The 21,345-nt window shown below is 40.2% G+C and overlaps 3 protein-coding genes across 4 annotated transcripts; 1 reads left to right on the top strand and 2 right to left on the bottom strand.

The window, feature by feature from the left end:
- Nucleotides 1-3,246: 3,246 nt before the first annotated feature.
- Nucleotides 3,247-9,183, top strand: LOC138628229 (cadherin-related family member 5). The gene is made up of 14 exons (XM_069711135.1): nt 3,247-3,459; nt 4,657-4,713; nt 4,806-4,898; nt 5,021-5,107; nt 5,202-5,312; nt 5,560-5,730; nt 6,103-6,193; nt 6,281-6,387; nt 6,477-6,677; nt 6,790-6,921; nt 7,254-7,332; nt 7,428-7,618; nt 8,185-8,379; nt 8,674-9,183. Exons 1-14 carry the CDS (start codon nt 3,247-3,249, stop codon nt 9,181-9,183), a joined length of 2,238 nt encoding a protein of 745 aa, XP_069567236.1.
- Nucleotides 9,184-11,311: 2,128 nt separating this feature from the next.
- calub (calumenin b) lies at nt 11,312-16,185 on the bottom strand. Its single transcript, XM_069711149.1, has 7 exons — nt 16,131-16,185; nt 14,657-14,899; nt 14,198-14,391; nt 13,908-14,074; nt 13,749-13,809; nt 13,327-13,526; nt 11,312-13,048 (listed from the first exon to the last, which is right to left on the bottom strand). Exons 2-7 carry the CDS (start codon nt 14,875-14,877, stop codon nt 12,944-12,946), a joined length of 948 nt encoding a protein of 315 aa, XP_069567250.1. The 5' UTR covers nt 14,878-14,899; nt 16,131-16,185; the 3' UTR covers nt 11,312-12,943.
- Nucleotides 16,186-16,450: 265 nt separating this feature from the next.
- On the bottom strand, nt 16,451-19,286 carry gtf3c6 (general transcription factor IIIC, polypeptide 6, alpha). Of its 2 annotated transcripts, none has more exons than XM_069711220.1 (6): nt 19,009-19,286; nt 18,529-18,609; nt 18,361-18,424; nt 18,173-18,217; nt 17,974-18,081; nt 16,451-17,768 (listed from the first exon to the last, which is right to left on the bottom strand). In XM_069711220.1, the coding sequence occupies exons 1-6, from the start codon at nt 19,030-19,032 to the stop codon at nt 17,635-17,637; spliced, it is 456 nt and encodes a 151-aa protein (XP_069567321.1). In that variant the 5' UTR covers nt 19,033-19,286; the 3' UTR covers nt 16,451-17,634. The 2 variants fall into 2 exon arrangements, with proteins under 2 accessions (XP_069567321.1, XP_069567322.1); XM_069711221.1 differs by having other exon boundaries at nt 16,451-17,765; nt 19,009-19,277.
- Nucleotides 19,287-21,345: the final 2,059 nt, after the last annotated feature.

Raw genomic sequence — 21,345 nt, 5'->3', positions numbered from 1 at the left:
GCATTCAGTTTCCACAGGGATATCTGTGAGTGTAGTCTTTTCTTCCCCTATTTTCCCTCTGTTTTTTTTGTCAGGAAAAAAAACCCTCTTCACCAAGCACTGTTTAGTGGTGTTGATTCCCAAAGACCCCCGTTTTGGTAATCAGCTAAAACCTGGTCTGGAGACTGGAAGGGAGCCATGCTGAAGCAAGCAGCCATAAATACGTGTGTGTTGAGAGAGTGCATGCGGGAGAGAGAGAGGGCGGGGGTAAACACAAGTAGTCATGTTTCACTGCATTGGAAACAGTCCAAGTGTGCATCCCACTGTGATCAATCCCCCCCACCTCTGTCTCCAGGACTCTTGGCTTTACCCTCATGTTGTTGTCCTGCTCATTTCTGCTGTTGATATTTCAGAGAGTTTCTCAGCGCATCCTCATAACCACAGCACAGAAACACATGTCACTGTGTCTTCATGAAGTATTTGGGTGGGATGAGAGGACACCCAGGTGCTTCCTATAATGGATGTAGCAGACAGTCCCTCATCAGTCTGGTGCCAGATTGTTTTCCATACAACATAATATCTGTTGAACAGGATGCATGCTACACACTTAAACCCGATGTGATCTGCGATTTTCTCACCCTCAGTCCACATACGCAACAAAACCTCATCTGTGACTCATGCCAGTTAGTCTGTAATAATCACAATTAAACATTTTCCCCACAGGATTTTCTCTCCTCGCTTTGCTGGTTGTTCAACATACACCCAGTCCCTCTGGGTGGTAGAGCACGTCCAGGCTGATTGAAAACATTGATAAATCAGTAGAAACTAGGAATCCTCTGAGGAATCTGCACTCCTAAAGAAAATTTCAGCTGATTTTGTTTTGATGACATTCACTTCAAATATCACCATTGTAAGAAATTTTTTTTTTTTTAAACACACAAAAAAAAACACTCCTTCTGGGAAAACAGATGTTCAAATGATGTAGATGTAAAAGCCAACTGTTAACTGTCAACCATCTCCCATCTTTTTAACCACATCTCTGCTGACATCCAGTGGCCATGTCCAATCACAGCGCATACATATAAATACTAAATCTTCTCGCCCATTTTGTGAGTCTGGTGGTGAGATTAATAACCTGTCGCTTTTAATGACAAAATGAGAACGTGACAAATGGATTATGAGAGAAATGCTCGTTCAGAAAACAGACCATGCAGTGTTCAACGTTTTACCCCGAGGCTAACTTTAGTCACCAAACACTTCTGCTCCCCCTCTGACAACGGAAACTTCTCACAAGCCTGCACTAACCAAAACATTTCTAATGGAGCCAGACGACAGGCTTTCATCACAGGAGCCATAAAGACATCTGCACACACGCGCATGTGCGTGCGTGCCTATGCATGCTGGGACAAGTGTGTAAAAGGATGTGGGATAATCTTCAGGAGATGAACAGCTGACGTTTGATAGCTAATCCCTTGTCAAGCCCCATTAGTGATCACACATGACTAATTGAACAAATCCAGTAGGCACAAGCTGTGTGGCCACAGTATGTCAGACTGTTTGAACACGTTCAAACCGATATCATCCTGAAATATAAATATATATTTAAAGCATAAAGTAAAGTATTTAAAGCATGATATAGCTGCCTCACAAAAAGCAAATTAAATTTCTCGATAAGCTCTGCAGTACAGCAACTACAGAGTGAACAAAAGCTGACTGGTTTGGCTCTGACTGTTGATTTTGTATGACAAACTTGCCTTTGAAGGTCAAGTGTCTTTGTACCAGACAAATCTCTTAAATTCACTTGTGACCCCGGTCTCTGACTGCACTGTCAGGTTCTTGCATTCTTCAATCTGATTGGACTCTTTGTCCCTGACCAGGTAAGCCCCACCCTCAGGCTTTAGTCTCTGAGCTGTCGTTTATCCCAGGATACACACTATAAGCTGTTGTCTGCTTTTTAATGTATGTGGGGGGGATCAGTGTGTGTATGTTATCAATTATTGTCTCTTTGTTTATTTGTGAAAGCATCAGTCTGTCTTTCTGAATGGGGTTTAGTAACTTTTCAGGGTTTTGAGTATCAGAGATGCTGCGTCCATCACAAGTCAGGAGGATATGGAGACTGACAAACAAGCTGCAGAGGATTTGACAACAAAAGGTCAGTCAGCCAAAGAACAGCAAACAGTGTGGAAGCTTGATTGGTCTTTTTCAATGATATCACAGGCTCAGTTCAGTTGAGTGTGTAACAGATTCTGTGTGTTTATTTACTTCACATTAGCAGCCGAGTTGTTCTCTGAGTAGGATTTGATTTTAGATCTTGGCACCTCCCCACCCCCTGTGCTCCACGCTCCCTCAATCAGTGACTCACAAGAGCATTGTAAACATGGAGTCACACATTTTTGTGATGTGGTCAAAATAAGGTCAGATTTCAAAGCGTTTGCCTGTAAGACAGAGATGCTGCTAGAATGAGTCCTTGCTGCTCTTTAGCTTTTGTAATAACTAGGAGTTACTGCTTACTGTAGTTGTTTTAACTCCTGATATCATTAAAAAAAAAAAGGGAAAAATCTGAAAATAATAAATAATAAAACACAATGTTAAGAAAACCACTAATTTAGGAGGGTACTGTTTATGAATATTATCCATGTTAACAGGTGAGTACAGAGTCAGGAGAGCACCTTACTGTGGAGATGGACAGGAGAAAGGCGAAAAGTACAATCAGGTCAGAGAAATATGTTGGGAAGAGGAATATTTGGAGACTATTCTACTGGTCCTCTCTCTTCTACAGGAGAAAGTCCTGCAGAAACCGACTTATAGGGGATTTGAGGTAATTAGGGGACAGAATAGAACGTGTGTATTTGTGGTTGTACAGCATAAACAGACTGTTAATCTAAAAGACAAAATGATAACTTTAGCTGATTGTTCTTTATCTCTCCCTTCACTTAGGCAGAACTGGTTCCTGAGGCCTGACCGAGCCCAGGAATGGCCCTCACTGAACTGAACCCTAGGACTCTTGCCTGCTCGCTGCTGTTCCTCTTATGTTTGCACACAGTCACAGGTACAGCCACATCACAGTCCTTCTCAGAAAGGATAAGTCTTAGGTCTGAATTAACGCCTCGCTAAACCTCTGTGTGTGTGTGTGTGTGTGTGTGTGTGTGTGTGTGTGTGTGTGTGTGTGTGTGTGTGTGTGTGTGTGTGTGTGTGTGTGTGTGTGTGTGTGTGTGTGTGTGTGTGTGTGTGTGTGCGTGCATGCGTGTGTTTGTCTTTGACACAGGGATGTCAGGCTGGACTGGATGTTTGGACGGTCAGGACGTATTTGCAACAATCAAAGAAAACAGCCTCTCGGGAGAAGTTGTTGCCGAGCTCGCAAGTGACACCACAATGGAAGGGGTTCACTGGAGCCTGGATGGAAAGGATGCTGATTGGTTCTTCTTGGATGAAAGAAGCATCCGCCTGAACACATCAGCTGACAAGATCCTTGACCGAGAGGTATTGACTCAGGATATTTCTTTTGAAACGCTGATCAGTGAGTTTTGCAGCTGTCTTATCAGGAAGCCAGAAAAATACAATTATGGATTTTATGTGCCGTCCCATTTTGATGAGTTGGCTTGTAATAGTCTTGGGCTGCCATGAGGAAGGTGTGTCTATGTTTGGAACAATGTAGCAGAGACTGAGCCTCATTGTCTCAGTCTGGGATCAAACGCAATCTCTATCACCATCATCCTCTTGCAAGCCAGCTGTCTGACATAATGGCAGCTGTTACAGGGTCAATTAGATTAGCTGCGTCTCTGTTTCTCTCTAAGGTTTTCAGTCGGCCTACTTCTGACACTGTTCTTAAGAAAATAGTTAGAGACTGAGACTATTCAATACATGTTTCAAACTTACATAAAATCATCGAATGTGCTTAGCACGCGACCAAGAGGGTCCACATGTAGAATAATAAAAAAAAAATACAAGGAATGTATAAAGTGTGCTAAGAGTTCTTTTAATATTTATTTGTTTTGCTGTAGATGTAGTTGTGTGCAATTAACATCAAATGAGATGTATTTTTCTACACTTGTGCAATGTACTTATGCAACATCTAGTTGGGCAAATGTAGGTCAAAATTAAATAAAGGTCAAAGTAAAAAAATTTATTGTATGCCATTGTAGCATGCACAACAAATAAAAAATAACTTAAAATTTTTATTTTTTTTGCCGATATCCGATATGCTGACATTTTCACTATTTTGGTCGATTGCGGATACCTATGTCTGCATATATTTTCTTTGTTGTTCACAAATCCATCGTAATAATTGGGATGACAGTTCTTAAGATAGGAAATTAAATTTGAAGGGTTTAAGGAATGCGATGCTGCAAATCGAAACTTTATAATCCATTTCGGATACTCTAAAAAAAACCTTCCCACTGCAGATATATTTTTGCACCCTCCTTCCACGACACAAGAGATGCAAGAGCACCTTTGCACTAGGGACATGGTGTTGAGCATCGAGTTAAGCATTTAGTCAAGTATCAAGTGTTTAGATATAATCAAAGGGTCATTTTGTCAGCCCATCGTTTCAGCAAACATGTTCACTTCAGGCTGAATCTGATACTTAATTATAAAGGCCCTACTGGCCGATTCCAGCGTCATGCAGATATTATCAGAAATCTCTAATCTTCATATCTGCTATTGTCTCTCTTTTAGAGCCTTAGTCCTGTCCTAATGGCTGAGTTATCATGTTTTGAGGAGGACATATTTCAGGTACACCTCCTCCCGACATCAAACACATAATTCCTCAGTGTACCACTAGATCCAAACCTGTATGTGTGTTTTTATTTTTGCTGTTCTTGTAGAGTGTGTACAGGATCATGGTGGAGATTCTCAATGAGAACGATAATTCGCCTGTGTTTGCAGAATACACTGCCCAGTCTCTAACTATCAGTGAGGTATGATGCTTTCACAACACATGTATATAAATCTGCACATGCATACATACACTGTATATAAAATGTTAAAGCTCTACTGTCTAAACTCTTTCTCCGCTTGTTTGTCTATCTGTGTTTTCCAGTTGACTCCAGTGAATTCTGTGGTATTTACTGTCCAGGCCACAGACACTGATAATGACAAGATCATATACTCAATTGACCAGGCATCAGTATGTTCTACTGTACTTTTCCACTTTTGAAATCAATAATTAAGACATAAACTATCACTTTGCCATTGTTTATGTGTTGGTGTGTGTTTTGCAGCCTGATGCTGAGTACTTCAAAATTGATCTGCCAAACAGTGGAGAGGTGATCCTGGCCAAGCCTTTAGACTACGAAACCAAAATCCTGCTTACTGTTACCATCTATGCCTCAGTATGTACATTTCACTTTTGATCATTTTTAGAGCTCAGCATGAAAGTAAATGTCTCCATATATTCATCTGAATATTTGTCTGTGTTTTGAACCATCATTACGAAAACAATAAAGTAATGATGGGATTAATTTATGCTCTTGATGATTAAAATTAGAGAAGCTGAACAATACTTTGGTTCACGTAGCCATCAATTTCTCCATCCAACATGCTTTACTGGTATAATATTTTTTGACGTCGTTATTTTAGGAAATGAACACCGCTGAGCACTTCAACACCAGCACCAACATCACCATCACTGTCCTAGACGGAGATGACCAGTACCCACAGTTCGTGCCCTGCATTTTACTTCTCCAGGATGAGACAAATAAAGTCTGCACCAGCCCCATGTACATAGTCAATGTCACAGAGGGGGAAGAGGTCTGTGGTTAACTGTCCCTTGAACACACCACACACATATTAACAGTGTTATATAGGAATGGCCACCATTAGATCCACTGACTTTATCCTGCTAAGCACAGTCCATTAAATACATTTTGGTCAAAGATTATGTTTTTGCTCTGTGAAAGTCATGCATCCACAAAACATTACTTTTGTTCTAAAATCAGCAAAACACCCTTGCAGGCGATGTGTAATTCCCCTTTCTGAAAACAATTTTGAGATCATCTGTAACAATCCACTATTTCAGTCCAAAATATAGTTTAGCTGCAAGATCCAGATCAGTCCACCATGTCACTGTTTTAGATTTAATGAGAATCTGAATGATCGAACAACACGTTTGTCATGTTGCAGGACATTGTGTTGGACTTTTATCCTGGTCCAATTCATGCAGTGGATGGAGACAGAGGACTCAGCTCTCCACTCAGCTATGTAATTCTCTCAGGTACCTACACACAGCAATTCAAGTTAAAATCTCAAATGTGCTGTGCTTGCATGTCTGCATCTGTAACTGGAATTTTGTTCGTGGTAGGAGACGATGATGGGCGTTTCCAGATGGACAGAGAGACAGGGGAGGTGAGATTGACTCAGGGGGTGAGAGACAGACTCACAACTCCAGCGCTGCATCTTAAGGTCATGGTAAGACTCACATACTCTGTTAGTTGTAGGTTTGATAGAAATTCTCCACACTTTCGTACAGTATCAGTCTCTTTGTGTCTTGCCCCCAGGCATACCAGGACAATGACCCCAGGAAGTATTCTGTTGCTACGGTCTTGGTCCAAGTTCTGGCAGTGAACTACTTTCATCCAGAGTTCGAAATGGCTGAATATCACGGATTTGTAACTGCAGCAAAGAGTGCAGCCTCTCTGGTCAATACCTATGGCAGAAAAGCACTGATTTTGCATGTACAAGACCAAGACTTTGACCAAGTATGCACTGTGACATGCACACATACAGTATGCACAATACACCCATGAATGCTTTTTAATTCTGGTTTTGTTTCTGTAACGCATCACCTCTTTTTTCTCCACAAATAAACAGGGTTTCAATCCCATGGTTTTCTTCAGCTTCAGTCTTACTTCCAATCACACAAACATCTATCAAGTCACACAGGAGGGGCTACTGATTGCCAAGACCAGTCAGCTGAGACCAAAACAGAAACACGTCCTCGAGGTGAGCGTCAAAGAAAACCCAGTACTACAAACATAAACTCTAAACTTTACATTATGTTTGCTCATATTTGGCATATTTTTTCTTTCAAATACCTTGAATGTTCATATCAATTCCCTGCATCACATAAAAGCAGAATGATTTTAAACATTATGATTAACCAGTATGTCCCTCAACTCCTCAAGGACAAGTTGATATCCCATGAATATGCCTATTTGCATCATTTTTGCTGCAACTCACAAACCCTGTCTTTCATTAAAATCTCTTTGGAGATATAGACACAGAGTAAGTAAACAAGATGACAACGATGTGATAAAAGTCTAAATACTTTGCAGGTAATGGCTGTCGACCAGGAGTCAGGTGATGCCACATTTGCTACAGTTGTAGTGGAGGTGTTATCTGAGGGACAAGCAGGTAAGGACACACACTTACACACTCACATGCACTACTGACTGCTGGGCCTACAGACTGAAACAAACTCTCTGTATGTCTGTCTGTGGACACTGCAGTCCCCCACAGTCCACTGGGAGATGACCGTCTGACGGGCTGCACTGTGGGAAAAGCTCTATTTCTGAGCATGGTGTTCATGAGTGCACTTGGATGCATCCTGTCGATGCTGATGTGGCTAAAGAAGAGGTACAAGGGAACAAGGGACCCACTGGAGAGAGGCTGTGTGGCCCAGGGCAAACACCCTAACGTGGTAAGATTATTTATGACTATAATCTTTATAATAGGTTCATATTTAAATTGTTTGTCATTGTATTCTGAAATATTTTTGTTTATACTCCCATAGAGTTTACGTTGGTTCCAACTGGTGAGTTATCTGTTTTCTAATCAAGCATATCTTCATCCCAAACCTATATTCCCTTTCATCTCCTTTCCCTTAATAATCTTGATAGCATAGTCATAATTTCCATTTTACAACTACTTCTTTTATTTCATATACAAAACTAGAAGGAGACTTAGAGAGTGCTGACCTCCACCAAGGCCAATATTCCAATCTTCTATGATATGCAAATCTGTAATCACCACCAATACATATACCAGGATATATTTACAATTGTGGCAATATTACAATTGTACCAATTCCCTGTCCAACCCCTGTCCTTGACTGCTTGCTGTATTACGTTTCAGCAAGTCTATCCCACAAGACCACAACTCGGGAATGTGGATTGTGGTACAGAGTCATAGTAATTCACTCTATGTGATAGAAACATGTTTTTTTTCCCTGTAAATGTTGAACTGATGACTGTGGTTGCTCCTCAGGTGAGTCACCGCAGTGCTATGCCGCACATGGATGACAGACCCTACCACAAAGAGGAATATGGAACCTGCAATCCTTCCTTCAGCTTTCCGGACAAACCAGGCACCTACACCTTCCAAGAACTGTCCCCGTGCCAAGGACCCGTTCCCCCCAGAACGACTGATGCACCTGACACCAGCTTCATCCCCAATGAAACTGTATGCAGCCCTGTTATCTTGAATAATAATGTTTCTACACCAACCAAAAGCTCCTCTAGTTCACCCACCTTTCAATCAGCCACTGAGAATGTGAGCCCCATACATATAGCTCAAGATGATGCTCCAACCAAAGGGAAACATGATGCAATTTCAGACCCTTTTGAGGCAGAATCTAACACCAGCCCTAGCCCTGAGACCCATGATGCCACTAGATGCGTGTCTTTAACCTATCCTGATTTGCAAACAACCTCCAACAATGACCTTTTTGACCCTGTCACCAGTCCCTCCTCTCAGTGCAGTGTTCCACGCAGTCACACTCGGATTGCCTCGGCAGAAATTGAAAAACCCATCCACAAAGCCTGTGCGAAGACACCCGAATGTTCAGCTTTACAGTCGTCACCCGTCCCCGAGCAAACAAGCACACCCCCACCCACTCGAGAGCACGTGCCCTTAAAAGACACCCTCATATACATAGATAGATCTGCCCCTGATACTCCTCCAGAAACACCAGAGCAAATTTCAGCAAGTACAGAGGACAACCAGCCGTCCACATCACTGGACCAAACAGACCCCTCAGGACATGAAGGTGGGACAGCAGACATCGACAGTCTGTCTCAGTACAGAAGACCCTCAACAAACTCAGGAAACACCCAAGATGGCCGTGGGGTGGGGCAAGACGATGATGATTTGCCGGGAGATGAAGACGCAGACAAGAACAGTGAGGATGATTTAGATCCAGAAGACGAAGAGCTGCTGAGAGTGCTCGCTCGTTGTAATCCCATTTTTATCACATTTAGTAAGTGACGTCACTGTGATATCGTATGCACTGAGAGGGACGAGGCGGACGACTAAGAATGGAGTAATTAAGGTGAAGATGGAGGACTCAAGGATGGAGGACACACCATTGAGCAAGCGAGAAACAGTCTGGTTCTGCTGTGCTGTAAATACTGTGCTGACACATGAAAGAGGACAGACAGGACCCATACACGGCACACGTGAAGGGCCACACGAAGACATACGTTCACATGCTACATATATGTAAAGAAAAAATCAACAGTCACTGTGATGAAATGCATACCACACAGTTAGCCTAGAAAATAAAAAATGGGTCACCATGAAGACTCAATGCAGTTAAAAAAAAACAACAACACTCTTTTAAATCAAATGTATGTATAAATTATGGTAGATTTTTCAAGGACACAGCATATTCATACAATATCAATATCACCAAGTATAATAACTTGTCATGAATCTAAATATACTCTCTCTCTCAATTGTTTATGAAAATGTATGTATTTTTAATGGGTAAATACACACAAATATTAAACTGAAAAAATTCTGCTGAGCTGCTTTTAATGGGATTCAAATTCCAATCAGTGACGTCATCGTTGGCGTTCAATTCCAGCTGTCAAAACTGAAACACAAGCTGTGACGTCCCAGGACTAAAGAATGCACTTTATTTATCAGGGAGATGTGCTGCTACAGTTTTGCGGCCTGTCAGGGGCGGCGAAGAGTTACCTTTAAAATTGCTGCAGAGTGCCGTGTTGTCTAGTTCAAAACTCTCACATAGTGTAGCGCAGCATTTATTATTTTGCCTGTTCTACAAGTTGCCTCGTTTTTGATGAGTAAAAGTTACTGTTTGACTCCAACAACGAGCCAGGTCAGTTAAATTACGGACCACTTGTGTTATTGGCGAGGGCCTGCCAAACCAGTGGGGAGTGTAAAGTTGGAGATGGCTAAATCCAGGTATTAAGATTAAAATCGGTTTGTTGTGGTAAGCATTTGTTAGGGAGCCGACAGATTTGATTTAAATTGACAAAATTGCTATTTTTGTTTATCAATCTACAAACTGTAACCCATAATGACAAAGTGAAAAAAAAAAGAAAAAGATCTGAACTATAATGCACACTGGCAGTCTGGCAAAAAAAAAAAAAATGAAGCCATGAAGTCCAAGGAAATCTCTGTATACCTCCTCATGACATGGTTCAGGGAAGGACATAAAACCATTTCTAAATCTTTCAGTGTTTTCAGGAGCTCCACGACTCTTCCCTGAGTTGGGCGTCTAGCCAAACCGAGTTAATTTCAGCAATGCTCTGCAGAAACGGGAGAACCTGCCAGGGGAATGGCTATCTCAGCAGCATCAATCAAGTCTTTATGGTAGAGTAGCTGGATGGAAGCCACTTGAGTAAAAGACATGACAGCATAACTTGGAGTTTGTCAAATTACTCTTAAAAGACTCTGAGAGCAGAGCAAAGATTCTGTGCAGCAGGCACTGCTCATCACCCGATTAATACCATCTCTATGGTGAAGCATATAGGTGGTGGCATCATATGAGAGTGTGCCTCAGTGGTGGGGAGAGGGAGACTGGTCAAAACTGAGGGAAACGTGAACGCAGCCAAAAACAGGGTGAGGTTCACCTTTCAACATGGCAAAGATTTCTCTTCGTTATTACGGGTTACAGATGAGCGAAGATAAAACAAAATCGTATCCATTTAAAATTAAATCTAGAAAGTGTACAAAATGTGAAAGGGTGTGAATACTTTGAGTCCACAGTAAACATGCTTGTCCAAGTGGGTTTTCACCTCCTGCAGATTAATCCTACAAAACATAAAGACATCTGTCAAACTTTCAAGGCTAAGAATGATGAATATAATTAGGTGACTGAAGTGGAGGTAGAAGGGCTTGAGTTCAGGTAATTAGATGTTTCAATTTGTAGATCAGTTTTGGTGGTGAATAAAGAGTTAGGTTCAAATTGCTAAACTGAAACTCATTTATGGCCAATTCAAAAGGAAGAGCAGATGAATAAAGCTTTTGTGTTCATCAAACCTCTTTTGAGATAAAGTTTGATTGACAAAAAAAAAATAGCAACTCCACGCTTCAGTTGCTTAATAGAACTTGTGGGTGTAGATAAACAAACATTAAACATGTAGTCAGTTCAGTTCTCATACTTTGAGTATCCACCAATATCAGATTTATTATGGGGAGATTACTAGGGGAAAGATTTGTCAGCAATCACTGGTGAGAGGAAAAGTATCTGAAACAACAATCCAGAGTTCAGTTGGTCAACAGCTTGAAGAAAGCCAGGAAACAGAGCATTTCCTAAAAGCTGCAACATTGCCATTTTTCAACCTATTCTTAATGCTATGACAGCTTTTAGGAAATAATTGATTAGAAACGTGAAGTTTTTTTTAAGCAACAACAGATCTATTGGTATGTTTTGATTTCTACAGAAAACCTGTAATAAAAGCTGCCATTTGAATACTACCTGACAACTACTACATTGAGTCAAAAGAATAAAAGGAATGAAAAAGCTCTAATCTTTTTGTTTGTTTTTATTGAGACATTGTTCCCAATCACAAAAACTAAACCTGATTGTTAAGAGTGCTCGGTTTGCAGACCAACAACTTATTTACAGTAAAATCACTAGTGAAAGGCTTTTCGCTGCAGTGAGCCTGTAAAAAAACATGTTCATATACATTATATTATAACATAAACATTTTTAACAGTGGTTATAAATGGTGGTGGTGATAAGAGAAGCATAACAAACATATTTTGGAAAGGTAAATGTTCAAAGAGAGGGGCATTTTTCCCAAACTGTCTCAAAAAAGAAAAGAAAAAAAGAGGACAATTTTTTTTTTCTTGGCACAAAAATGAGTTGGTTCAGAAGAATCAAATGACACTCAAAACAAAACAAAAACAACAAAAAAAGAGGAAGTCCGTCAAGAATATAGATTCTCACACATGCACACACTGCTGAGGTGAAAAGAAAGAAGAAAGGAGGAAGCTTTGAGGACAAAGGATCCATCAGTCCCTAAATTAATCTTGATTCCTTCAACGAACACACAGCACAACCCACCTAACGTGTAGGACATACAGCTGTGTTAACATGAAATGTTTTGGGAACCAGTTTCAAAAACAGCCTGGTCCCACTGATTATACTATATTGCACTAGGCCAAATGGTCTTCATTGTCACTGAAATTTAATATTTACTCCTTGTTCCAAACATCCTGTACTGCAGAATTACCACATTATGATCTATAAGGACATGGAAAAACAAAGAACAAGGGAGTGAGCAGTTTGGGCTCGAATACACAAGAGGACAGGGGCTAAACATCAGCTTCATGCTTTACAGTCCAGTGCATTGCCAAATGACATTCTGCAACAAACTATTCTGTGGACTGCAAGCCTAATCTTTGTTGTTCTAAGAAGGTTTTGTAACAAAATATTTCATCAAGTCGCTTTTTCAAATAAAAAAATAAAAATAAAAAGTGTTTGTCCTTTGCCTGATCTGGGCAAGGAAATGGTAGTGTGGAAGCAGAGCAAAGGCCGGCGATATGTCCCAATCTGAGGCGCAACTGACCGTGAGGACACACAGGCCGAGCATGTACACGTCACTCAGAATGTTAGTGTGTGCACAGTGGGACACATTCAAGAAATCAAATAAATTATTGTCCGTGGCATTGGATTAAGCCTGAGCTCATCTTTGTTTAATACACCCCATCTACTGACAAAGGCGTCAGGTGGTACACAAGATGAGCTCACAGTCTTGGGAGGCGGGTCATTTTAGAACTCGTCATGTCGAGTCAGGGCCTCTCCGAAGTCGGTCGCCTGGCTGCCCACGAACAAGTCATACTTATCCACGATTTCTGCCTTGGTCAGACGGCCATCCTGCCAGAGGAAGAGTGACAAACACGATCAGCTTTTTATCTGCGTCAGTGTAAAAATGCTTTTTTCAGCTATTGATGAGCAATATGTGGGATTAAATATGTGTTACTGTAGGTATTTAGTATATCCTGCATGTTCGCGCTTACCAAAAACAGGATTGTCAATACTTTTCTCGTTAATTGCGCAATAAACATGACAATTCTAAGCAAAGTCGAGTAAAACACGAGAAACGTTCATTTCTGATGATATCTGAAATCATTTAGAACTTTTACAGTACGCACTTTGTCTGCGTCTGACTCATAGACCAGATGCTTGGACTCGGCCTCAGCGTGGTCGTAGTCACTGGGCAGGATCCAGTCTCTGGTCTCCTCCTTGTCCATCTTCCCATCTTTGTTTTTGTCTCTGAATTCAGTAAACTGTTCCCTCTCGGTCTTCACCCACTCGGGCTCCGAGGCGTCTCCCTCCTGGTTGTACATGTCACCTGAAGCACAAAAAGACGGGAGCAGGCTGAGTAAAAGAACGAGTGCTGACAATGTTGCGACACTTCCCGGGACAAATATTGACATATTTGAGATGGCAGATTAACATTTCAGACCGGTTCCTCAACGTACTTTGCATCCTCTATATGAATTAGTCTGCCACCGCTAATAACCAAAAATAGTGTGGTACAAACTAAATATACTAGCGGGCCGCAAGAACTCACCTATGTACTCATCCAGGTCGATTAAACCGTCTCCGTTTTTGTCAATGTCCTCCATAGTTTCCTGTAGAAAAAAAAAGAAGAGCGCAGAGCAGTGAGAAGGAATGTGGGAGATACAAAGTTAGACTCATCATTTAACACCCGTTTGAGTGCGTCACTCACCAGCACCACAATGTCCTTCATGTGGTCATACTCCTCAGGGTGAAGGAAGGCTGTGAACTCCTCCTTGTTGGCTTTCAAATCATTGTCCTGGTCAGCCATTTTGAATCTCCTCTCGTCACGAGCCATCATCTGCCTGTAGCTGAAGCCGTCATCGGGGTCGGGGTCATCTGCAAGTCAGAAGTCAAAGCTTTTTTTTCAGCGCGTGTCCATCAGCGGCAAAGTCCGTTTCCGTATGCATCCGCGCGGCGTGCAGGCAACACGCACGAGATAAACCATGTCTGCAGCCGTACCAAGAATGTATCCATATGTGGCGTTCTTGTACTCCTCCCAGGACACCACTTCATCCCCATTGAGGTCATGACTCTTCCACTGCCGATCCACGTCATCGTAGATCCACCTCTTCTGTGCGTGTTTGATCCACCTCTTCATCTCCTCAACAGTCACGTAGCCGTCTTTATCATCATCTATACGTTCAACCAACATGCTGCAGCGGAATGATAGAAGATTTTGCATTTAGCCTCTTTTTTTCCCCCCTCTTACATTTCCCTCGCGGTCTCCCACCTCAGATGAACTTTGCTGCCGCTCCCTCAGGTGAAACTAGGTCACTGCACTGCAAAAAATATACTGTAGGAATATTAACAAAGGCAATTCCTTGGGGGGAAATATATTTTCTTCATAATTGGTAAAACTGGTAAACGTTAAGTGTTTTATATTACAACGAAATGAAGAACAGATGGAGGCGTTCTTACCCGAGCCTCTCCTTGCTCTCCTCTGGCGTGAGCTGGTCGAAGGTCTTGGCCTCTTCTTGTCCCAAAAAGGCTTCGTGGTCGTAGTCAAAGTTTTCTGTATCATCGTGCTCTCGGTTGCTGAGGGGGTCATCGTGGTGAATGCGGTCCTTCTTCTCTGTGGGTTTGCTGGTGGCGTAAACCACACATAGAGCAAAGCACATGACAAGTGGCCGCAGCTCCATCGTGTGTATGTATAAACACCGTCTGCATCAGGGGTTAAAAAAAAGAAAAAAAGAAAAGAAAAAAGTCACCAAAAAAGCTGTGTCATTGCTCAAAGTTAACTATTTCTTTTTTTCATAATGTCATATAGTCACTTTTGTCAGTATTGATACTGTAACAACTGCCAGAGCCGAGGTGTGCTGTTCACAGTGCAGGAAAATACTCCCAACTGTTGCTCATCTTTTCCAGCTGATGCAATCCCTTGTTAGTGGTCCTACTTCTGGTACTTGGTAGCAGTTAATATCCCACACATGCTCAATATTTCACAAGTATTTAACACAATCATTCATACACGCACTTCAATTTCTCAATTGTTAAACTGCCTGTTTTAAACTTAAATTCCGGAGAGAGAGAGAGAGAGAAACTGTCACCACGAAGGTGACGAGGTTTCGTTTAAAAATGTTTAGAGAATAGTTCATTCCCCTTAAATGGTTATTTTGGACAGTGTTGTATCTGAATGATATTGAGGAGGTGGACATGCCGTCCGAAGACATTTCAACCAATAAGTGCACATTGAAACAAATACACCAAAATGTCGAATCACGTTTAAAATTACGCCAAAGAAAACAACACAAACGAGGCGAACATGATGACGGTCATTACGGGTCTATCTATCTATTGTGGGAGACTCCACTGGTTTAAGCTTGTGTACCTAATAAGCTGGAAGCCGAGGAAATGTCATGTTGGCACAGCAAATTGCGATCTTAAGCATGAAGTTTGAGGACTAATAAAGGGAATTAGTCGTTTTCTCTAAAAAAATAAAATAAAATAACATTACAAAACATCACAAGTTATACCAGTTCATTATAATCTGTTGCTTTATTGGGATATAATATTCTGTTTTTGACGATTTTACTCCCCTTTTGTCGAAACACGTTCGCTGCTATTTTTTTTTTTTTTGCTGCTTTAGTACGCTTTAACTTTTGCACGTCTCGACGTCTAAAATCTTGCCCGCGTTTTATAGTAAGAAACGACAGTTTGTGACCATTATTTTTCAATTAGCCACCGTTAGCTCCAATCCAAATCCAGGGCTAAACCAAGCATACCACCAGTTTCACCCTACGACTATCAATTTCACGCGTGCATTGCCCATAATCAAGTAGTAATATTATAGCCCATATTTAGCATTTCATAACACTCGGTATAGAAGAAACGTTGTTGTTGTTTTTTTAATCACTTTCTGTATTTTACGCTGCAATTTATCAGGAGAACTCACCGGTGTCTTCGAGGAAGTTCGTCGTTGACGCTTTACGCCCCTCCCCTCGGAAACACACCCATGCACTTCCTGTGCTAAAACGCCAGCCGACCAATCAGACTCTGAGAAGCGCATTGCGATGTCGAAAGCTCATTGGTCCACTTCAAGGGGTCTCCGTTGATTGGATTGGCCGAGAACCGCCACGTCCTCAAAGTCAACAAAATCCAGTTCATTCATAAAACTGTCAACACGGCGACAGGGACGAGTAAACTGTACAGGAAAACCCCCCCGAACAAGCACGTTTCAGCTTTACATTTCAATTAAAGAGCACAAACACCATATACCACAAATAGATAATGTCATTTACTTAAGGAATTTACACTGTTTTTAAAAATAAATTAGTTTTCCCTACTGACAAACTCTAAACAAATGCAAAATCTACAAGTGTGGGCTAAATCCCACAACGAAATAATAATAATAATTAAAAGAAACAAGACTCGCACTAGAAAAATAACATTTTCAGTGGGCCCAATCTATTTATGTAACAATCTGAAACCATTTATTTCATTTGGATTGAACGCTGTTAATCATAGTAGAGTTGATTAAAAAAAAAAAAAAAAAAATTCTCACAAATTAGAAAAATAAAGGCTTTATGTTTTTAAGTCAAGTACCCTTCTCACTCATTTAAATGTATAAAAGGCTCAATGGAGAATGAGCCTTTTTTTTTTTAACTGTAACCTTGGAGCTTAAGCAAATATCTCTCTCTCTCTCTCTGCTGGGGCATATTCATCATGATAACAGGACAAAATAATTGCTATCAGAGAAGTACAATGACAGGACTTTCTGATGCTCATCTGAGGAATCCCTCTGTAATCTGTAACTGTCCTCCTATGTGGATACAAAGGAAGGGATTTTAACCTGTTGATGTTATTCTATGTTTACGTTCATCATCTATTCTACTATTTTCTATATATATGTGTATTCTACAGATGTGTATATGTTGTATTTATGGAGTTCGGTCGTTCTGATACTCTGTATTGAGCTATTTTAATTATTTTCGTTATTAGTTACGTTTAATACCTATTGATACATGTATATATTTCTCCCCTACAGAGTTGATATGTACATTTGCTGACCCTATGCAGAGCCTGACTATCATGCTGCTGCAAGACAAGAATTTCCCAGTTTGGGATCAATAAAGTACATATATCTACCTACCAATCCATTTACAAGTAAAATCCTTTTTTTCCCTTGACAGTAGGTGTGATTTGATCATATTTATGTTGTGCATTAAAAATGATTTTCAGATTTTGAGTCCCAGTGAAGACAAAGCTTTATGTGTTTCTGGAGAAGAATCTTGGCATATTGCGCAAAACTTGCAGTAATATAGACACTTTTAAGATATTACTGCTGAGCTGTGAGTCCAACTGTCTTTGAATTGTCTGTGTCCAAGATGGACTCCCTTACAGCTGCAGGTGTCTCATCTTAATATAGTTTGGTTAAGGTATAGCAAAGTCTCCATAGCTCAGCCAGCTCCTGAGTCATCCAAAACTGTGTTGTCCATATCTTGTTGTGTCTGTCCCAGTTGGTTATCATCTTCTTTTTGATTGGACCAACATGTTGTCTCCGTCTGTTCACCCCCACCATCAATGCTTCCTGCTGGGAAAACAAAAAAAGTTACACTCTGTTTTTTTACTAGTGTTGTGCAGAGTTGATTCTTTGTCAAGCTCCAGATAAAATGAGAAGTTTGGTCAATCTACTCCTAAAAAGCAGTACAACTGTGTGTCACAAAACAGAAGCTGTTTTAACTGTCTTAGACAAAAGTGGTGACCAGATTTGGGTGAATTTAGATATTCTGCCTGACCTGTACTCGTTTCACCCTCTTTCTTCTCAGTGAGGAAGATTCGTTGCATTGTTAGTTTCTTCACAGTGTGGCAGATGTACTTGAGGTCTGTACTACTGCCTGACTTTCCTGCAAACATATGCCAAAAGTAAACATAAGAAACGTTCAGTGTAAGTGATACACAGCTATAAACATTGAACGAGCTGGAGCAGAAGCTTACCTGTTTGTGGTACCTCCTCAAACAGCACACACGTTCCCAAAGCATCTTCAAAGAGGGAAGCAAAGCAAACACAATATAGTTAAAAATCTATTATAGTTTAAAAAAAAATCAAATTGATTGTGGTATAAAGAGGATCAGAGGGTTATACACATAGTTTGAATTCTGTATATTCATATTTATATTCCTACCTTCATATTCCCCTGCAAACACATACTGTCCAACTTGCATCATGGGCTTCTCACTGTCAATATCCTAAAAACACAAATGAAGGGGAAAATTCGACCTGTGAGATTGCAGTTGTGTTTCTATCCGCACCGTGCTTCTTCTCATTTCTTACAGAGTTGCCCCAAACTCACCAGTATCTTGCAGGTGCCCCGACACTTGGACAGAAAGTCATTGTTGATGATACCAGAGATCTCCACCACAACAAGCTGCTCCTAAACGCACCAAAGGACCAAATAAGACGTTTTAAAATGACAGAAACGTACATAATGAACACGCACTCTACAAACTGTCTGCAAAGAGTGACTTAAAAGACAAACAAGCCAGCAAGAGAAAAAAAAAAAAAAGTATTAATATACAGGTATTTTTGCCAAGGCTGTTACATTGTGTTTAGCATTTTCGTTCATGTAGTCGCTAAAATCAAATCGTGATTTGGTGGAAACTTTGTCTTTTAAACTCCGAACTGAAAAAGTTATAATTTACACAATAATGCTAAAATGATCTGTCTTCATTTGGTCCCGTCTAATATAGATAACGTGTTAGCAGCATGGGGCTAATGTTGGTACCGCCATCTGATAAACGCTCAAAACTGGAACAATGACGGGGCTTTATACCTCCTCTTCCCATTCATCTTCCATGTCCAAACGTCTGCAAGAGAAACGAAGTAATATCAATTATAAACTTATCCGTGTAAAATCATGCAGGGAAAATCGCCACAATCTCTCCTGAAAGGATCTTTTTGTCAACTTCCGCGAATGGACGGAGCCCGAGAAGAGACATTCAGTGTTTTTGCTGCTCGGTCGCTTTCAGTTACAAGTCCCACCATCGAGGGGCGGTGTTGCTCAGGTTTGCAGGCATGTTTTGCAGCGGAGCCATTTAATGAGAACTGAAAATTGAATAAATAACATTTAAATATAGGAACGTAGCCTATCTGTCTATGTATGTATGTATGTATGTATGCATGTATGTATGTATGTATGTATGTATGTATGTATGTATGTATGTATGTATGTATGTATGTATGTATGTATGTATGTATGTACTTATGTATCTACCTGTCTACCTGTCTATACCTATCTACCTATCTACCTATCTATCTATCTATCTATCTATCTATCTATCTATCTATCTATCTATCTATCTATCTATCTATCTATCTATCTATCTATCTATCTATCTATCTATCTATCTATCTATCTATCTATCTATCTATCTATCTCCTTCTAATGAATGGTTTAGTATTACTGAATTGAAATATTTTCTACCTGTAGACACACTCATCTACATCTAACATTAATGTTATTAATGTCCTCCCACAGGAGGTCAAAGCCGTGGTGATGAGATGAGATGAGATGAGATGAGTTGAGTTGAGATGAGATGAGATGAGATGAGATGAGATGAGATGACAAGACATATTTTATTGATCTCCAAGGAGAAATCCATCTGTCAAAGGGAGAGGCTACAAAAATGAAAGCTCAAACGTCAAACATATCAGGAAAACAACAACAACAACAACATTAAAAAAAAAACAGGAGTCCTGACGAGAAATGTGACTGAATAAGAATCAGAGAGGAAAAAAAAAATATTGAGAACAAAACCAAACCGTGTACCTTTGTGGTATAAACAAATGTGGGAACACATGTCGTAGAAGATGAGCAGTTTGGCCTCACCAGGACAGCAGTTATTGTACAGAAGTGAATTTGGAGGTGTCTGTAACACGGCATGGAGGCTGCCTGGGGTTTGAGCAAACCTATTCCTGATACACACTTATTCGGGTCAAACATCTACCTCAAAGTCTGTCAGCACTAAATTATTTCTATCACTATAAATAAAATGTAAAATAATTAAAACCTGCATCAGACATAAAATCTAGGCAAACAAAAAAAGCGAACATAGACTGAATCAAAACATTTTCTAGTGTACTTTCTGGTGCAGGTTAAACAAATCCTCACCTATTGAATCATAAGCTCCTGGGATCAAATGGTGGAAATGCTTTTTACCCATTTATTGGTCAGATGTCTGGATTTTATTTTTTTACATTTTTGTCCTAAAAAAAAAATCTTAAATGTACTCAATTTATTTTGTTGTCTGTAAACTATTTTATTTGATAAATACAAAACATTTGATACATCTGACATATTATATTATTTAATAGTCCTTATTATTAATTATATTTATTGATCATTGTAGGAAATATGTCTTTTTGCCAGCTACCCTATGCCCAGGGGTCAGATATCAGGGTCAGCTACGGGGCAACCAACCTCTTTTATCATAAAGACTGTAAAGCGGATGTTTCCTTTTACGAGTCCGCTATGAGATGCACCATTCTACTGACCTATTATTAAAAACAGGACAGCTGTAATACAAAGAGAAATGTTAAATGTATTTTTGCAAATCTACCTCGCCAGCTATTAGATTGTATCAAGTAACTGCTTCTAACACACAAGCAGAAGAAGAAGCAGTAAATATTCTGGAAAATTTAAATTTTGTAATTTTGTTTTAAGAGGAGCCATGAATACTCTTCAGACAACAAATACAGCATGATGGAGTGAAGTGCAATAAAACTAAACCTGTGTAACTTGCGGTTTGACAACATCAGCATGTCAACTGTGGTGCAGGGACTGTCAAAGCAGCAGATTAGGGAAATGGAGTCTATTAGCTTTCAAATACCTGAATTTCCTACGACTGAATTTGGTCACAGCAGTAAACAGCAGACTCTTGATTTAGTGCTCAAAAAAGGCAAAGTGGTGAAAACACACTTTAAAAAAAAAAAAAAACATGTTTATATTCATTTGTTTTGGAAGAAAATTGACTCCGTTTTTAAGGTCTGCTGAAGGGATATGAGAAAGAAAAACAGCAAAAGCTGTTCTTTTTCAGCATCAATTAAAATAACGCAAAGAGAAAAAAATATTTCTCTCTCAACGATGTCCATCCAGGCGCCATAAATCTAG

This window comes from Brachyistius frenatus, unplaced genomic scaffold (assembly GCF_029030835.1).
Source record: "Brachyistius frenatus isolate BFR_SWC_R1_liver_20210118 unplaced genomic scaffold, ASM2903083v1 Contig_97, whole genome shotgun sequence".
Classification (NCBI taxonomy): domain Eukaryota; kingdom Metazoa; phylum Chordata; class Actinopteri; family Embiotocidae; genus Brachyistius; species Brachyistius frenatus.
The sequence above is the reverse complement of the archived record's forward strand: the minus strand, read 5'-3'. Positions and strand labels throughout refer to the sequence as shown.

What these genes read in the sequence shown, in the direction of transcription:
- LOC138628229 (XM_069711135.1), top strand. Translation starts at nt 3,247, where the DNA reads ATGTCAGGCTGGACTGGATGTTTGGACGGTCAGGACGTATTTGCAACA. An exon ending in CGCTGCATCTTAAGGTCATG is followed by an intron (nt 6,388 to 6,476) that starts GTAAGACTCACA and finishes TCTTGCCCCCAG; the next exon opens with GCATACCAGGACAATGACCC. An exon ending in GCTTCATCCCCAATGAAACT is followed by an intron (nt 8,380 to 8,673) that starts GTATGCAGCCCT and finishes CCCTCCTCTCAG; the next exon opens with TGCAGTGTTCCACGCAGTCA.
- gtf3c6 (XM_069711220.1), bottom strand. Translation starts at nt 19,032, where the DNA reads ATGGAAGATGAATGGGAAGAGGAG. An exon ending in AAGATGAATGGGAAGAGGAG is followed by an intron (nt 18,610 to 19,008) that starts GTATAAAGCCCC and finishes TGGTGCGTTTAG; the next exon opens with GAGCAGCTTGTTGTGGTGGA. An exon ending in GGGGCACCTGCAAGATACTG is followed by an intron (nt 18,425 to 18,528) that starts GTGAGTTTGGGG and finishes TTGTGTTTTTAG; the next exon opens with GATATTGACAGTGAGAAGCC.
- calub (XM_069711149.1), bottom strand. Translation starts at nt 14,877, where the DNA reads ATGGAGCTGCGGCCACTTGTCATGTGCTTTGCTCTATGTGTGGTTTAC. An exon ending in GAGAGCAAGGAGAGGCTCGG is followed by an intron (nt 14,392 to 14,656) that starts GTAAGAACGCCT and finishes ATTCCGCTGCAG; the next exon opens with CATGTTGGTTGAACGTATAG. An exon ending in ATGAGTCAGACGCAGACAAA is followed by an intron (nt 13,049 to 13,326) that starts GTGCGTACTGTA and finishes TTCCTCTGGCAG; the next exon opens with GATGGCCGTCTGACCAAGGC.